The sequence below is a fragment of the Rhododendron vialii genome, chromosome 6a (assembly GCF_030253575.1).
Source record: "Rhododendron vialii isolate Sample 1 chromosome 6a, ASM3025357v1".
NCBI lineage: Eukaryota > Viridiplantae > Streptophyta > Magnoliopsida > Ericales > Ericaceae > Rhododendron > Rhododendron vialii.
In genome coordinates, this window is record NC_080562.1 from 43,141,290 (window position 1) to 43,160,467 (window position 19,178).

General features: G+C 39.3%; 2 protein-coding genes across 2 annotated transcripts; one reads left to right on the plus strand and one right to left on the minus strand.

The window, feature by feature from the left end:
* Positions 1-660: 660 nt before the first annotated feature.
* Positions 661-8,003, minus strand: LOC131329680 (protein PAT1 homolog). Its single transcript, XM_058362983.1, has 5 exons — positions 7,556-8,003; positions 6,198-6,343; positions 5,809-5,865; positions 4,647-4,707; positions 661-3,374 (listed from the first exon to the last, which is right to left on the minus strand). Exons 1-5 carry the CDS (start codon positions 7,623-7,625, stop codon positions 1,270-1,272), a joined length of 2,439 nt encoding a protein of 812 aa, XP_058218966.1. The 5' UTR covers positions 7,626-8,003; the 3' UTR covers positions 661-1,269.
* Positions 8,004-8,728: 725 nt separating this feature from the next.
* Positions 8,729-18,356, plus strand: LOC131329697 (peptidyl-prolyl cis-trans isomerase CYP59). The gene is made up of 13 exons (XM_058363015.1): positions 8,729-9,031; positions 10,486-10,590; positions 11,282-11,399; positions 11,727-11,777; positions 12,027-12,118; positions 12,205-12,304; positions 13,112-13,234; positions 13,309-13,386; positions 13,515-13,561; positions 13,644-13,699; positions 15,318-15,358; positions 16,230-16,329; positions 17,349-18,356. The coding sequence occupies exons 1-13, from the start codon at positions 8,934-8,936 to the stop codon at positions 18,083-18,085; spliced, it is 1,746 nt and encodes a 581-aa protein (XP_058218998.1). The 5' UTR covers positions 8,729-8,933; the 3' UTR covers positions 18,086-18,356.
* Positions 18,357-19,178: the final 822 nt, after the last annotated feature.

The following is a 19,178-nucleotide window of genomic DNA, read 5'->3' on the forward strand; positions in this document are numbered from 1 at the left end:
TATGTTCCCCACCTTTGATAATTGCAGGTTGGCAGGCTGTTTCTTGGTTGGTTTTGCTGAAAGTGTCCTGTAACTCAGCAGGGCCTGCCCAACCCTTTCATATTGAACCGTGCTGGTGTACGGATAGTAGATCAATGCATGGATGTGTTCAGAACCTTCATGCACACTTGAGTATTTATTTATTTATTTGATACAACAATTTCCATTTTAACTAGTTATGAAATTTTGATGATGAGATAATGATGTTTGATAATTTCTCAAGCAGCTCTACCTCGGCTGGGCAAATTGCCTATGCCTGCTGACCCCTTGTGAAATGTGCTATGGCCTGTCCGGACAAAACGTGCAATTTGCACTTGTTCGAAGCTGGTGGTACTAAGTGATTCATACCGAAAGAAATTCCATTTTGATCTGCATTTGGCTCCCTCCCTACTACTTGGTTGGAAAAGAAAATTTGTTCGTTCACCTGTTATTGTGCAAGAAATCAGTTGATTTTGCAAGCACAACAGAATGTCAAGATTCACGACGTAGTTCATTACACTTCGTGGATGGGAAATTAGTCGTACTCGTCCCACAGGAAAAATTCGAACAGTAGTATTAATCAATATGAGTTGCACCACGACACAAAGCAGGTAAGACGCTACTATCACCAGAACTCCAGAATTAGCAAGGCACCCATAATGATTTAGGCACTGCCAGTTCAATTTAGAATTACTTTCATAATACTAGTACAAAAATAGTCGTGCCATCCATGAAAAAAAAATTGTCAAAGAGCCACAAACTGATACCAGCATTTCCACATTCCAAGAGTTTCCGGCATAACTAGATTAAAAAAAAAAAAAAACCTATCTAATAAACGTAAAAACATAACACTTCTACTCCCCACCACCTCAATGAAATTATAGCCAAGGAACATGGGGAACCTTCCTTCGAAATGGACACTGTACATTCATTCTGAACCCCTACTTCCTCGCGACTATCTGGAAATCCACAACAGAGCATTAAAATAAGCTCTCTACTTCGAAAAAACTAGGATAAAACTAACAGCAAAGTTCCAGCACACACAAATAGACGCAGAATGCTTTCGAAGTTTTGCCAAAGAGTAACCATGTAAATCTAAAAGCTAAAATGCTTCCAACTCCGTGTTTGTCCACAACTTATTCTGATCAAGACAATGTGTGGACCAGTACTCCAGAATATCATCGGCCATCAGATATCCTTTTCACATGCTTCATGAGTCGTTTCCCTTCTTGTTGAAAAAAAAAGCATCACTCATGTGCCGCCACTCCCTCCGGCATGACCATTAGATCCTAAAACAGGCATGGAGCGTTGTGAAAATTCGTATAGGACCTTTCTCTGTCGGTCATCAGTATGAGGAAGGCTTGCACGTAAGAGCTCCACAGGCATCTCCTTATTGATAGCTCTTGCTACATCTGCCCCAATAACACCGAGGTCAGGCGAGGACTGCATGACTAATGACTGCATAATAGTATCGTACTTGTTGAAACAATACTTGGTCAGAAGCCCAAAGAACGCATCAAAAGAGGCCTGCCAAAAGTTCCGATTGGGCACACTACAGCTTTCAGTCCCATGAGGATCAGTTAGGAGTTCGGTTGCTCTCTCAAGAACAGATTTCACAATGACAGAAGCCCCATCTCCAAGGGAGCTTCCAATGGGGCGGAGTGGAGGGTGCTCTGAGGAACAAGCCACAGATGCAAGACAGGCAGCTAGTGGCTTAAGCTCCATCCCACAAATACAAGAAGATATTGTTTTTGTGAGGTTAAGGGTTGTTTCAGCTACTTGTGGATCAGTAGGAAGGACACCAAACAAGAACCGCAAATGACGAAAAATTGCCATGGAGACTACTCGAATTAGCTCACCATTGGGAAGAAGAAGTTGAAGGTATTTTGAGAGAAGCTTCCGGCCTTTGGGAAGAGAGACTAGTCGTAAAAATACCAGATCGTCCTTAGGAGATAAATTAACAGTTTGGCCATTAGTGCCAAGTGGATCAACCAGTTGAAGAGATGCCGCCAGCCCCTCGAGCAGGGCCTGTCGCCGCCTTCTCAGCTGAGCTCCACCATCTTGTAGCTGGTTAAACTGTAGGAGGCGGTCAATATCGTCCACATCAAGGAGAAGACAGAGGCCATCCTCTATAGCTACTCTAGCAGCGAGCATTGGCTCCTGTTCCAAGGGTTTCTCAGATGGATTTTGGTCACTGCACCCAGCAGCAGATGAATTTGGAGGGTCCACCTCAAGAAGTGGCCGCGGCCTACGGATAGAAGGAAATGAAACTCTCCCAAGAGCGTCGATTTGGAGATAAGCATGCGGCTCAGTGTTACTACGAGCTCCGGGAGGAAGATCCCTCAGTTGGGTTGGGCAGAAATGGTGTCTCAACTTTGCGCCAGAAGACTTTTTTGCAAGACCAGCCTGGTGGTAATAATCGTCTACATATGGATCATTACTATGCGTCGCCGCAAGCTGCATTCTAACAATATTCTCAATTTCATCTGATGTCATATACTTGGATCTGAACTGTGGCCACCCAAGGCTACGGGTATCAAAGCCCTGTTGAGAGTACCGGAAGATCTGTCTGCCTGTTTGAAATTTAGGACTTTGATCTCTCAAATGACCCAACCCAAGAACTGCTTCCAGCTTGTTTACAGGGGGGGATGGAGAAAGATGGGGATTAAATAGTTGAGATGGAAGCCCTGACAGATGACCGTATGATGGTTGAGATGGATGATGCAGTCTGTGTTGATGTGCTTGCTGCTGAGGCATTAACTGTGGTGGGCCTGGTGGCATTAAACCATTTTGGCGAGGGAATTGCTGCGGTGACAAATTGTTCACCAGATTGGAATGGTCTCCAGGAAATAAATGTGTTTGATTGGCCCATTGGTTCTGTGGTCGCCCATTAACAGAGAGACCTGGAGATTTATACTGGGGCAAATTTCCACCAAATTGTGTGCCAGAAGGTAAGGCAGACAACTGAAGCTGAGGGTTAGAAAAAGGAGAGAGGTTGGATGAAGGCATCGGCATCTGGGGCCCACCAGGATGATGGGGCATATGAGGGTGGCGTGAATGATAGTTTGGCGAAGCTTGTTGAGATCCACCTCCAGGAAGAGGATAAGAAGTATATGCAGATTTCGGTACAAGAATTGGTTCACTGGAAAAATGTTGGTGTTGGTGTTGGTGCTGGTGTTGCTGCTCGGGGTAGGAAGATGTTCGATACAAAGATGTTGATTCCGGAATACGAGCAGAAGAAGAATATGGTTGCGATAACTGTGTTATACCTTCCTCAGTGCCATCTGAATCAAGTGTTTGCTGATCAAACCAGTTGGGGAAACCTGCTTCTTGTACCCATTCAGCGGCAGAGGAACCTATAAGGATTAAGGAACATTTAGCTGTTATAATTGCACAAGTCCAATTTAATGTAGTTCATTGAAACAGATTAGAACAAAGAACATCATTATAAAGGGCTCATACACAATACATATCGACATGCACCGCGGAAATCATTTGGAAATAGATATTGTCATACGATTTGCCAATAATCCCCTCAACCACAACATCCTATATCCTCTGAGTGGCCAACTAGGCTTTTCGTTGGCTACAATACATAGAAAGCCAAAGTACATTCTTGCCCCCCCCCCCCCCCACCCACACACACACACACACACACACCAGGGCAATTGATTTCTTCCTTCTTGTTTTTCTCAGCACAAACCCAATGTTCACTTCTTCTGATTTTCTGGTCGTGACAGAGGATGGGATCAAGTCAGACAATATGGTCGATATTTAGCATTTACCCACATGAAGGAATGATTTGGCTAAATGCAGGTTCAGGCATCAGAAAGCACACAACGTTCTGTAAGGAGACATGGAGTACTAACCATTAAAGAGATGCGCCAGGAAATCTTGTTCTGATGTAGGTCTATACACCAGAAAACATGGTACTCCATCCGTCCTAATTTAGTAATTTGTTTGCTTGTTAAGGAGAATCCAACTTTTTAAGGAGTTAAAGTCAAAAGTTCAAACATCCACAATTACCCCACGATTAAACTCGAGTATTTACTTCGATTCACAAGTTAGGGGGTAAAATTGGGAGTTTTGCCCCTGCTTTGGTGGTTATTTCTAGAAATGAAGCAAACATTTGGGACAGCTCAAAATGGAAACATGGGCTAATGAAATGGGACGGAGGGAGTATGAAAGTTCTGGAAACCAAGAAATTCTGAATTATTGTTTTATAAATGATGGCAGTTAAGAGTTCGACTCAACGTGAGTGAGCGTCAATGAGCACTTAAAACAAAGGCATGTCATCGCCAAAATGTTCAAAAAAAATAAGTCGGGGGTTAGACCTAACCCACTAAAGATAATAGACCAAACCTAATACAAGTCCCTACTGCCGACTATTGCCACACTATTGCCAACTTTCCTACCTGTGGCTTCGACTTTTAACCAAGCATTCAATATTTAGGCCTACGGTCAGAAAGGTGACAAAAAAAGGTTGGGACAAGGGCCCAACAGCTCCCTACTGTAAACAGTATCCTACACTAAGTACTAACAATGTTTTTCTTTGAACAAGTGCAATCTTAAATTCAAATAATGTATTAATGCTATTACATGGAAAACTTTGTGAAAAATGCACTTACTTTCTCTGGAGCCTCTATCATCAATAACTCCTGCACTTGGTCCATTATCAATCTTCTTTAGCTGAGGAGAAACCAAAATGAACAAAGAAATCAAGAAGCAGGAATACATTAACATAATAAACAAAGAACAAGAAACATAATAATGGTAACTCAGATATCATAGAAGTTGGGCCCCTATCAAATAAGGTTGGTTCTCATTTTTCTTTAGAATGGACATAGCTATAAACTATCCCTCCAAAGCAGAGCTGCAAAAGTAAACAGCTCCCTAGAAAACTTATTCCCTCTTAGGCCTCAGATTCGAAAACTCTGAGGTGCTATCAACTCTCGTGAGGCCAATCCATATGGGCCTTCGACCTTAATTGGGCCCCTGAGAGTGGACGATGGAATTTGATCGCCAAAGATTAGGTGAGTGCTGCGAGTTGCCCGTAAGCTGGCATGGGACCGAAGAACAAGAAAATAAGAGCAAGAGATGGTATACTCTAGTCACACTAATACTGTGACGCCCCAAGAATAGTATAAGCTCAGTATCCCATAAGTTTAGAAAAAAGAAACAGACAATGCACTGATAAAAAACAAACAAAATTACTTCTAAATTCAAATAAACAATTTGGTGGTTGGTACCAGTACCCAACACCCAATATAAATGAAGTTTTAAGAGGTTCATATGCACCAGTTACGAGTACAGCCTTTACACTCTTGTCACCAACATGCCATACAATATAAGGCTTCATATTAGACAAGGCTTTGCTATTATTGCACATCTAGAACCACTCTTCTTTGGTATTTCACCAGTTATGTGTGAAAACTAACTATGCATATTGAATTATTGATCTTACATATAGGGTTGCATATTTTGCAACCTGACAATGACAAAAGAAAGAAGAAAAACAAAACCAGGAAGAAAGAAAAGTGATTCGACAAGGCCAAAACATATAAATGACACCGGCAAAAAATACCATAATAAGGCATCGGTTTTCTATACGATATGGAACTAGAAGCTTCCCTTCTCCTCCAAAATTTGAAAGGTGTCAATTGTTTTCTAATATCTTCCACAATAATGATACTGTGCGAAACGAAGGACAATTCTCCAATGGAAGGTACAATTTTACCAATTATTCCATGAAAGTCATGCAAGAGAACTCCAAAGTTCATAGAAACCAACCTTTGAAAATGTGGTGGCAAGATCATCGATTTCAGATAAGGATCCAAAAACTGCACCCTACAAAGGAGGAGAAAGACAACAGTTAGTTGCAAAAACTATGAATTAGGCATAAGGAGAAATACGGACAAAACAAAAGAGGGCAGTACCGACATCCTCAATGGGTATCAAACATACACAAAACTTTAACTGAACCCAAAGTATAACCCCAGCTGTTTCCCGAAAAAAAAGAAAGTATAGAACATGAAGAATTTCCAACCAAAATGCAAGATTTGAAGAAAAGACACAGAAGAAGCATAGGATTTAATCTGGAAACTAGGTAATACAAAACATGCACAGACAAAAAAAAAAACTATTCAAGACTAAACCAATAGAATAAAGCATAAAATAACCTCTTCTCGATCCAACGGATACCCTTCATCATCAAGCCCAACTGGCGGAAACTCATCTTCCTCGTCTTCTAGTCCCCCCAACTCAACTTCTTCAACGGCATCATTTCCGAAAAATGCATACTGGGATGCATCGAATACTGTATCTTCTGCATTTTAAAAGGGAACTAAATTGGAGAACTAAACCAATCCATGGTGAAGAACAAGTCAATCTAAAAACCATAGCTAGAATCCAGTTCAAGTCTGGGGGAAGGAGGGAAAACAACGTCAGAAAAGTAAACCGGAAAGTATAAAATTATACAAACTGGACCCATAAACACATGAGCATAATTACGATAAAGCTTCCATTACTACGGATCCAAAAGTCACTTGTGTATCATTTAAGCCCAAAATCATGGAACAAGAGTCAATTACGATAAAGCTTCCATTACCACAGATCCGAAAGCCGTGTATCATTTTAGCCCAAAATCATGGAACAAGAGTCGATACTTTTAAACCAGTGCTGGAGACTTGCTTTGGGAATAATAATCCAATATTCCGATTGATAACAAAGAAAACACGCAAACATAGCCCAAATAACTTCAAAACTTGCATTTTGTTTTACGTGGATCTTGCTAACCACTGTCCACAAGCCTGTCGTAATGCCAAAATATTTAGCAATTGACGCACATTTCACAAATTTCAAGTTACTTTTACGTCTACTATTGCGTTCCTTCCACACTCGTATATACCATTTGCGTAGCATCGTGGTTGCTTATTAAACATTCCTAACTCAATCTGTGGAAAATAGTATTCTATCCAAGTACGTCTGTCTGCCTTCCCGAATGTACTCTGGAAGACTACACTAATAATCTCACAGACAAGCCTTTCAACAACTAATACCTACAAAAAGATTCCGAAAAAAAGTGGCATAGCACAGTTAAAACAACCAATCATTTATAAATTTTAGCTTAGCAACTGTTTAATTTCACATCACTTCAGAGAATGGATGAAGGGGATAAATTAACTCGTAAAATAACTCTAACTCATTGATTGTTTGTCAATAACTCTAACTCATAGAGTTAACTGCCTTAACTCTATTATTCTTGTTCAAGTCAAAAACCAAATACAAAGATAGTAAGAAAGAGAACACGACGCAACCATAATTTCTTGTACTCTTCTCTTCTGATTTCAACATGTAAAAGTAATATTTGGAAACGAACAAAACAACCATACAAATCTAACACAGTAAAAAAACCTACACATATTAAATAGAAGCATAGGTTCGTACTATGTAACTGAAACCCAGATCCACTAACGTGACACAGATCACACTTTGAAACCTCATAGTGAAAAATATAAACTGATAAAACGCAATGAACCTTTCGAAGTCGCGCCGAACTGGTCAATATCTTGAAGGTTGGAAGAGTCTTGAATACTAAATCCATCCATTTCTACACGCTTCTACTTAAACAACAAAGGGAACAACAAATTCCTCCCCCGACAACGATTAACTACTGTTAGGGAAAAGAAAGAAAGTATGAGAACCCTGGAGAAAAATTTCTAGGGCTTGCGTGGATACTTTTTCAAGAAGGGGATAAGATCAGCGGATTAAATTGGACGCAGGAATTTGTAAGGGAATAAATAAAATTTGGTTGAAGGATTGAAGCAGAGTCGTTGATAAACGTATGTACCCAGACGGCCTGACCCCCTGGATATGAAGGACGAGTGATTGCAATTCGTCTCTAGAGAGAGAGAGAGAGAGAGAGAGAGGGTACGAAACGAATTTTACTACCAAAATTACTAGAAACAATTTGGTGGGTGTGTCAAAAAAGGGATCATGCAATATCTCAAAGGCCGGTCATGGAGGGGTCCATTTGATGGTGTATTGTATTGTAGTTGAATTTAATTTTGTGGCCTTAAGAAACCTTTACGTATTTTTTTGATAATAATGGAAGTTTACGCATATTTCGATTAATTTCAAAATTACAGTTGGGGTTGTGATTTTGAACATTTTTTTAGGACATATTTTTTATGGTGGGGTTGTAAGATAATTGTGACAAGTAGGTGATCTATGATCTAGTATTGCTATTCCTTACGATATTTCTCACTTTATTCCACATACTGACAGTTAATCTTTTATACAATGGTCTTAGGTCCAAGAAGTACTAAAATTCGTGTATGAATATACACACGCATACTCCACGAGGTGTTGCACATATCATTTTTTAATACACTATAAGTTTTTAACAATAGACAACACTTGAGAGCGAAAAGACAGCAATGATTGCAGTGATACAAGACGAAAACATCGACTTTACAACAATCAACATTACAAAGTTGGATCATTTTGGCACTGGCGGGGGAGGGGGAAGACCAGGGACTGGAGGAAGAGAACCGTGTATTTGTGGTCGCGGTGGTGACATGGTGGACTGGTGGAGGTGTAGTGTGCTGTGGTGGCGGAGGTGAGAAGGGAAAAAAAAGAAGGGGAAGGACTGTAATTTCCGTAACATTAGTAGGCAATCTATTATGGAAAGAAAACCTCAGGGCAAAGCCAGTGCAATTCACCCTCTAAAACCGAAAGGGCCCTAATTGCAACGCAACCGCGCCTGCACATAAGCCCAACATCTACAGCCCAATCACCGGCCCGGTCGGGAACGGAGGGAGTCGCCGACTCACGGGCTCTTGGACCGCCGTTGTTGGAGCCATATTTAAGACATCCACCGGCCGTCTCTCTCTCATAGCTCCCTCTCTCTCTCAATGTCGGTTTTGATAGTGACGAGCTTAGGAGACATCGTTGTGGACTTGCACACGGATCTCTGTCCATTGACCACCAAGAACTTCTTAAAGCTCTGCAAGTAAGCATCAACACACCGTTATTCGAATCTCTGGCTTCCTTTTCTTTGAATCCCTTTCCGTTTGTTTTTCTATATAGCAGTGGAAATTAGAGAGAGCGCTTTGTAACGCGTAAACTTGTTTGTTTCGAGGAATGCTAGACCCGATACACAAGATGTATACAACTGAAGTACGACTCTGAATTTTAGACTACCTCTGCAAACAATTCTGATACGAAAGCAAAAACGAAGAGGTAGAGGAATTTTCCTTCCAAAAACCTCACAGAGTTGCTTACCAAAGAAAAAGGCACCTTATAGACTTGTCCACCGTCTCACTCTTCTTACATTATTATCACCACTCGGAACTATGGTAACCACACAAGGACGGATGCAGAATTTTAAGGGATGTGCAATTCAACCAGTCCAAGGCATTAATTTTTTAAAATTAACCTAACAACAGAGTTTTCTTGAAGTTTGAGATGGTGGCTGGCTCTGAAATTGTTTTAGTTATGAACGGATACTTATGGGTTAGAGACCTTTGCTCCGCAACTTCTTAGTTGGATTAATAGGTAAACGACCACAGGTGTTTGTCTATTTTTGTTGAACGACTATTTGTTTGTATGGCTTGCATCATTAATAGCTCTGATGTACCTCCACTCTAGCGGCCAAAGCACATATTGCCTAGTGAAATTTATGTAAATGTGGCATAGATCAGCATTCTACGAGGTTAATTACAATACTTTCTTCACTGGCGTAGTACTCTTAGATGGGTTATCATGTTTACAAGGTTTGGCAGTTGTGTGGTTCTGGAATTTGTCTTTTGGGGTTTCATAGTAGTTAACGGCGTAAGTATATATTTCTAGCATTATAAATTATACAAAGAGGACTAAAGGAGTAATCATTCCTACTTATAATATTAGATCTGCTCTTTGATTATTTCGAGATGTTGCGTATGTAACTAAATAAATATGCAGATGGAGAAGCCCTTTTTGTCTTTTTATTCACCCAGAGTCGTTCGTATATATGCGGTGGTCGGTTTAGACACAGTTCATTTTCATTTGGAATTGTGACAGGGATCCCGTTTTAAACTAAAATCTAGTGATTTTTTAGGTTCTCATTTTCCTCTGAATCTGAATTTGGAGTATTTTTCAGTCAATGTCCAGTGTATGTTATATGATTCTGTTACTTAGATGACCATCTGTGCTTTTTGAACATGGAGACAACAGACAAGGAAACAAAAGAACCATTGAACTACTCTCGACGTATTTCATTTGCCATGCATTGGTTATTTCGATGGCCTTTTTCTTATACTAGACGTGTTGTTTTCTGCCTTGTTTTCAAATGTAACTTATATTCAACTGATCTGGTTTTGAAACAATCAATGTAATGTGGTTGGAGAAGATATGGTCACTAGATGTCATCTGTAGCTGTAGATTTCATCAGTAACATACCTCTTTTCTCCTGTGTTGGTGATGCAGGATTAAATACTACAATGGTTGTTTATTTCACACGGTTCAGAAGGATTTTACTGCACAAACAGGCGATCCTACTGGAAGAGGGGCTGGTGGAGATTCCGTGTATAAGTAAGGGAGTTTGTATAATTACTGAGTTTAAATGAATGTTTATAGCTCTGAAAACTTGGATGGACTTATGACTTGAACTTTTGGTAGCGAGGGCACATGCAACCGGAAAACTTTTGACAAAGTTGTGAAATATGATATCTAGCACCAAACTGAAATTTATTATCAGTTTCTGGCAACAGAAAATGCTAAAAAAACTAACAGAAAATTTAAATAATTTTGTGTTGGGTGATATATATGCAGTTTTGTATGTATAACAGAATCTTATTATGGAATTGCAAAGTCAGGATTAAACACAAGGCCGATGCCTCTCTTGGATTTATGTTGATTTTCATAGAACATAGCAACTATTCGTCTATTTGCCTTACCAAAGTTAGGCATCTAGAATTGTGGTTGACTGACTCTCTTTCATGTCACGAAATACATATACACAACCAATATTGAAACCTTGAGCAACATCTTCTCAATGTATGTGACCAAAAGAAGCCTATGGTATTTAAGAGTTGTTCTTTGCCCCCACTTTTCTTAAAGAATGAGCCCCACCTTCACATTTCTCTGATTGATGGATTTGATCAGGACACGTCTCTCTTCTTCTTTTGTGTTGTTCCTCATCAAGCTGATCTATTTTTTGGATCTAGGTCAGATTTTGTTTATGTTGACATTAAATGCTCATTTTGACCTCGTGTACCTTCAGGTTCTTATACGGTGACCAGGCTCGCTTTTTTGGGGATGAAATTCACTTGGAGTTAAAACACACTAAGATGGGCACAGTTGCAATGGCTAGTGCTGGAGAGAATCTTAATGCTTCTCAGGTATGGTCTTTTTTTCATTTTTTGGTTGAAAACTGATAAGGAAGAGAACTTCCACATTTTCTCTATTATTTTGTGCCTTATAGATTTGGATATAACTTCGTATCTGACTAGATGTGGTTTGATTTCTTCCTGACCTATTAGAATTTTGTAGTTAAGAGTTCCCTTTTCCTATATAATATTGGTATAAATCTCACTTGTGGGATTATGCACTAATATTGGTATCACTATCAATCTTCCTTGTGGGGTTATGCACTTGGACTATTAAATTTGGCATATATCACGTTTGTGAGCTCACAATATCTTTTTTTTGTTTTTTCCCTGTTTCAGTTCTATATCACTCTGCGTGACGATCTGGACTATCTTGATGGGAAGCACACTGTGAGGCCTCATCCTGAACCTTAGGCTTCATAGTATTTGGTTAAATATCTTTTTTTGATTAAATATTCATTTCATTAAGCTAGTAAAGGATGTTGTTAGCATTTTGTCCTTAGTTTGGCGCTGGCCAGAGATGTTGCAAACACATATTTTATGAAAAAGTGGAGGTTACCGTAATTTAAAGATTTTTATTTGATTGGGAATTATAACTTTGTGAGTGATATTTCGATATGAAATTCTTCACCTTCATAGGTTTTTGGGGAGGTAGCAGAAGGGCTTGAAACACTCCAGAGGATAAATGAAGCTTATGTGGACGATAAGAGCAGGCCATACAAAAACATACGGTTCATTCCCACTTGCTCTGTATATGATACGTACACTTATTTCTGGTTTTGGTTGACTACCAACTAATGATTATGTCAATTAACAGAATCAAACACGCATACATACTAGATGATCCTTTTGAAGATCCTGCACAGCTAGCTGAGTTAATTCCAGACTCTTCGCCTGAAGGGAAGCCAAAAGATGAGGTAATGTATGACTAAAGATTCCATTATCCCCTTCATTTCTCAGGCTGCTAGAAATCAATTGAAAATAAAAAAGAATCATTTCTGGCTAATACGACTGCGGAACTTCCTTTCAATATATAATATAACCCAATTTCCCAGAAGGATCATGCGAAACTGATGTGAATTTTTATGGTATGTTTGAAGGTGCTTTTTGTTTGGGAGCAAAATTTTTGACTCATTCTTATGAATCTCTGAAACAAGAACTTTTCTATCAAAAGTGAAAACCTTAACGTGAACAATTTCATCTTCATTGTATTTTTCTGTTAGATGGTTTAAAGGTGGTTTCAACTGGATTTGTCTTAGCGACTCTTATTAAACTTTCTTGTATTAAATTTCTTGTCTTAACAGAAAATATGTTTTCTTTAGGGTGGTGCAAGTTTGAAGTTTGAAATTTTTATTAAGTATGACATGGATTGTGGATGATGCCACCGGTTTTTTACACTGTTTTTCCTCGATAGCATTACTCTCGGATATTGTTGTACAGTGCACTTCCTAATCCCGTGACTAAAGAAAAGGAAGGGAAGAAAAAAGACAAATCAAGAAACACTTCATTTATATGAGATTGTCCAGGAATCAGGTTTTGGAATGTAACTTGAATCAGTCAACGTGGACATAATATTGTAATCTAGTCGAATAATAGAAATTTGTATAAAATTGGTCACTTTTTACAAGATTAGTCTGTAATTGATTTTGGATTCTTTTGCATATGCTACTGTTTACAATGTGTTTTCCTGCATCATTCACAGCTATGTTTTACTTTGTGCTCAGGTTGAAGAAGATGTGCGACTTGAAGATGATTGGGTCCCCATGGACGAGCAATTAAGTGCATTGGAACTTGAGGAGGTTCTCCGAGAAAAGGGTGCACATTCCAGTGCAGTAGTACTCGAGAGTGTAAGCATTTTACATAATATCTGGTTTAGTAGTCCAACTTGAACAGTTTTGCTGAAGTCGTATGTGCTTTGCAGATAGGGGACATTCCAGATGCTGACATAAAGCCTCCTGAAAATGTGCTGTTTGTCTGTAAACTAAATCCGGTAACTGAAGTAAGAGTTTTAACCCTCCATCAACTGCTTATTGTATAGCCTATGATACTCCTTCTATGGCTGGTTCTCACTGCAGTTGGTTATCTTAAGGTCATTGTATTCATCAGCTTGTTTAATGTTAAATGCAGGATGAGGATTTACATACTATCTTTTCACGTTTCGGAACTGTGACATCGTAATTTCTAAAATCTTGGACTTTTGCTATATTTGATTGCCATATTGGAGATTTATTGCTTATTACAAATAAATGATGTCAGGGCTGAAGTTATCAGGGATTATAAGACTGGAGATAGCTTATGCTATGCTTTCATTGGTGAGTGTTATCAACCTTTCTGTTTGTTAGTATTCTCTCTCTCTCTCTCTCTCTCTCTCTCTCTCTCTCTCTCTCTCTCTCTCCCATCCCTTGAACCCTGACTTGAAGCTTGACAAATCAAACTCAAGGCCAACTTTTATTTTTGCTACTACTACCTTTTTCCCTTTCGATTGGTGATTAATTTTGTTTCATATCTTATTTGAGGTGTGTGTCTGAAAGGCAAAATGTCAGCACCTTTATTTTGGATCCCCACTGTGATCAGTGTGATGTTTCTCTGAATATGAGTTCAGTAGCTTACTGTAATTTTCAAAATGGATATGAAAGTACGTCGGCATGCAAGTCATTGTGAAAAGTAAGCTGTTAGTAGAGTTTGAAATTGTTTTCTATAGTATGTTGGCTTGCGAGTCATTGTGGAAAAGTAGTCTGTTCCAACTTCCTGGCCTTTGACTTTTTGGAGAGCTGAGGAAAGGAGACATTGATGTAGATTTTTTCTAGCAATGATGATTCGGAATTCCATCTTGACTTAATTATAACATGATCAACTCGATATTTTCTAATAGCTTACATGACATGTACCATCGGGGAGATCTTATCCTTTAGAACTGTCTGGCAAGGGGAGGGTGCATCAGAGCTAATACACACATTGTGAGACCCGATCACATTTAATTATAAAGCCCCAGCCTAATGGTGCTCCATTAAATTAAAGAAGGTAAATATTTGTGCATAAGAACTTTAAATTAAAGAGGGATTGTAATACCCGTAATTTGAATAACATGATTATTGGTGCACAAAGTGGACGTGTCGTGTACACGTGCATGTGTGTGTGTGTTACATGGGTATTACTACTACATATGAAAGAGGGATCAAAGATCAATTCCTTTTGATAAAAGAAAAGGACAAAAATGGAAAGAATGGTCCATTAGTTATTGTGGAGTTAATTTCTAGCAGTGGGGCAATGAATTGGATGGATATATATGACTGTTGCATGGAAAGGCTAAGGTGGCTGAGAAGTGTGTGTGGGTGCACGTGGGGTGCTAAGGTGGCTAATAAGTGTGTGTGTACATCAGAGGTGCTAAGAGAATTGTGCATATATAGCCTATATATGAGAAACAAGAAAAACTGGGAGAGAAGGGAGGGGAAACGCTCCTGTTTGTGGAGGAGAGGCAGAGAGTGGGAAATGTTGCAGAGAGAAGGGTATGTGGAAGGCATATTGAGAGATTATGTAGTTTCTTAAGGAAGTGGGTGATGGCGTTCCGTTAGTTATTTGTTGTTTATCGAGTTGGCCGGTGGCGTGAAACAATCAATATTATTATGTTTTGGGTTGTGGTGCTTGATGATACGGGTCGTTATACACATGGCGGAGTAGGGGTTCAATTAATGCGAGACACATAAGATTGTCGCATACCACCAAGCTTCCGAGCTTCACTGTGCTAAATTTGTACAGACTGACCCAATGATAGTTCTTTCTTGTAGCGGCTCCACTCAACTGTTAGCATTCATCACCTTAGCTAGATAATAACAGTATTAAACGCTATTTGGATCACCTGAGCCTTTTTCTCCTTTGTTGGTGTAGCGTAACCTGACTGCTTGCTTTTTTCCTCCGTTCTTTTTCTGCCAGAATTTGAAAGCACGGAGTCTTGTGAGCAAGCATATTTCAAGGTATGTTGAATCATCGGACTATTATTTTACCAAACACCTTTTGTAGTCATTCCATGCTTGTGTATCGTGCAACCAATTAAGTTTATGCAGGTTTCAGTTCAATTGGGTTTGCATGTAAAGATTAAAAATGCATCTTTAATGACAAATGTGTAAAACAGTGAGCTTGTAATGCTATGGCTGTCTTGGGTTTTTACTTGGTGAATGTAGAGTCCTGCATAGTAGTTTTAACTAGTGATACTTCTGTCAGGATCCTGATTTGGAAGGGTTTCCATACCCTCCTCTCCAATCTCTTGAAGTTCAGATTATTTTCCAGGTTTCCTGCTGTGTAGATTATCTTAAGTTTTAAGTGGTCCTGTTATGTCCCCTTTGTTTCTATCTGGGCATTTAGTGTTACTCTACATATAGACGATATGCTGTTCTCATTCTTCCAAAAGGAAAAAAAAACATTATTGGATCATGTGTACTGTGAGTTGATGTACGATGGGTGATAGATTGCAGTTTTATTTGGGAAATAAGTGTGGTGAAACTTCTATTTCTGAGCCTAGGTACTGATGCATTAGCTTTTTGTGTCTCCTTGTTTTCTCTTTGTGGGGTTGAGTGTATCCAGGTGCGAATAACCACATATTGTTTATATTTTGGAACGCAGAAGTAGGTCTTTTTAGTATAATTTATATAGCAAACGAGGGTTATGTCATTAAGGCAGCAAAAGCTATATATCATCTTTTGTGGTTAACGAAATTTGCTGCTTATCATGTTTTAAACATTCAGCTATATTCTTAAATCCTGTCTGCTATTAATTGCCAACCTGCCTAATTATACTTGTTTCAAAACTGGTTTTGCTTACCTTGATTCATCCATATCTTCATGGCAGATGGACAATGCTTTAATTGATGACCGAAGGATACACGTAGATTTTAGTCAAAGTGTATCAAAATTGTGGTCCCAATTCAGACGTGGGCAAATGGCTAAAGGTGAGATACTAGTAGATTGTATCAATGAGTAGTTTTTTTTTGAAAGGCAATTTATTTTTTTATTAATCTCTGAGTTACAAGATTAACAGGAGCAAGGGATGATGGCATCCCTAACCTGAGACCCAACAGAAAATACAACGCTAAGGATAATCCTATGCCCATCCGAAACCCAAACCCGAGGTTAGCAAGAAACCAACCAAGGGACACCCATATGGGGCAAAGCCCATCTAAAGGGCTGAAGCCCAAACACTCGAAGTGGGTCTAAAATACCCAGATCAAAATACAATCAGCACAAGAAAAATGGGCTGAACCCAGTCCAAAATGCAATCAATGAGTAGTTGCTGGGCAGCTATTGCCGTGTTTTGTACAGTTCTTCATTTAGTGCTGTTTGTTTTCTCCTAGAGCAGTACACAGATTGATTAGGGGCCTGGTGTAGTTGTCAGTCTCCAGTTTTTGAAGCCAGGATAATCATGCTCCTATTTGATATGCGTTTCGACTTTCAACTAAGTAGTCTGTTTATGGATCATGCTATTACAGCCTTGTGTGCTGTCTTTAAGGTGAAAAGAATGACAAATACGCATTTCCAAAATGTGCACTTCTCATCTGTTTGTATACCTAATTGAGGCTAATGACATCCGTTTTGGCATTTCCTTTTCGGTTGGTACTTATGGATTTAAATCGTGACCATCTCATTTCTCTTTTGCTTAGGTTTCATCTTGTTTTAATTCTGTCAAGTCAATGTTTCCTTGTCATTCTCTTATAAAGCTTTTGGTAGCCAACGTAAGGCTACATTTCTCATGTGGCAAAGGTACAAATGATAATGATCATGTCGAAATGTATGGTTTCTCTTTTTGAATGGAAAACAAAGGGGTTTGTCCATTTGTGTATATTCTCTGGTCTTCCTTCTGGGCTTCGTTCTGTTGTTACTTCACAGTCAATAACTACTGCAATTCATTGTCATTATCAGAACTACTTTTAATAAATGCAAGCAGCTAACATTGTGAACCCTTTTTGTGTAGGAAAAGGATGTTTCCAATGTGGTGCTCCAGATCACGTTGCGAAGGACTGCACAGGGGATACCGCCATCAAAAGCCAACCTTCTAAATACGCCTTAAAAGAAGATAACAGACAACGTGGTGAAGACGATAATTCGAGGTTTGATATGGTATTTGATGATGACAGTGCTAGAAGTCCTCAACGGGAAAAGAGAGGTAGCGTACACGTAGGTGAAGACCATACTGAGAAAGTAAAAGGGGAAAGCCGAAATGTAGATGAGAAGTCACGCGATAGGCATCGTGACAGAAGTAGAGAACATAGGGAGCATGAAAGGAACCATGAAAGCAGAACTGGTCAATCTAGGAGGGACTTAGGATATCATGAACATAGAAGGGATAGAGGAAAGTATGTGGACAAACATGCCAGTAGAGATGATGGAAGGAGAGATGACCGGGATTTTAGAAAGAGGAGCGCAGATGGTGGTAGTAGCGGAGATAGGAGGAATGAGCAAGATTATAGAAAGAGAAGTTCAGAAATTGACAGGCGGGGAGATGGGAAGGAGGACGAAGGTGGTAAAAGATTGAATGGTGATGATAATAGACGAGACATGAGAGAGGAGTCAAGCTACCGAAAGAAGAGTGCAGAAAGGGAGGGTCGTAAAGACGGTAAGGAGGAACGGGATTATCACCCGAAGAGAAGCAGAGAAATAGATGATGATCGTGATCGTGATAGAAGGCACCGAGGCGATGGAAGGAGATGAACATTTAGCGATGAATGGTTGTGAATGAAACCAGGTGTTGGATTTATGTTGTACTTTTTTCTTTTGGTCGTATGCGTTAAACTCGAATTAAAGAGACTCCCCATCCATAAGAAAATGAAGAAAGGTTTGCTGGGAATCAGAAATGTGTAATGGTTTTCTAGGTTGGATGAGTTTCTTTATATCTACGAGATTATCAATTTTGGACTTGACTGTATTGAGTTACCAAATTGAAGTGTCATACCCTACTATCGAGGACTAGTTTTTCTGGGGATGTAGGTCTTCATCGTCTTCTTTGGGAAAAGGAGAATTGCAGTGTTATCATTTCTGCCGATTTGAAACCATTATTGTTACAGATGTACAGTTATATCGAGGTGTGTCGTTATAGTATGCAGTCTGTCACGATTATCAAATGGGCTCATGAATTACGGATCCACATAGGGCTTAATTGCTATCGTCAGCCGAGAGAAGCTGTTCTAGACTTTGAACTCCCGTCTTGACGATATGAGTTTGACTGGTACTTGAACTCGCTTCTTGAAGATTCGAGTGTTCCTTTTAACTGATCTCAGTGTTCTACTTCTTAACCGATCTCGTGTTCGGAAGATGCAATTAGTTTTATTGATGTTTTTGTCATTTCTTTTTAACTTTTTATCAGAATTAATGGGTTTAAGTATTTGTTTTGTTGAGAGAAATTCAGACAAATACGAAGATACTGTATAGACGAAAGTCGGAATTTAGGAGGGGAGAGAGGAGGAATAACTTGCAAAGTCACAGGTTGATAAAAAAAACTTGCAAAGCAAAGCGGATCTACTTCGGCTTGTTTGTGGGCCCGGTCCTATTTTGAAAATCGGGGCTGTTCACTTTTTAAACCTCATCGAGAATATCGACAATGCACAAAATCATACAAATCGGACAGATTTCGACATGTTTGCTGAACACATTTATATTGTAAAAAATGGGGTGTTAATTCAGTGGTTCACACTTTATTTTTCCCAATATTTAGCTACATAAATGTTTTATGAACATGAGTCAATTGCTATCCAATAGGTGTAATATTATGTGCAATTTATGTACTCAACAAGCTCTAAAAATTAAA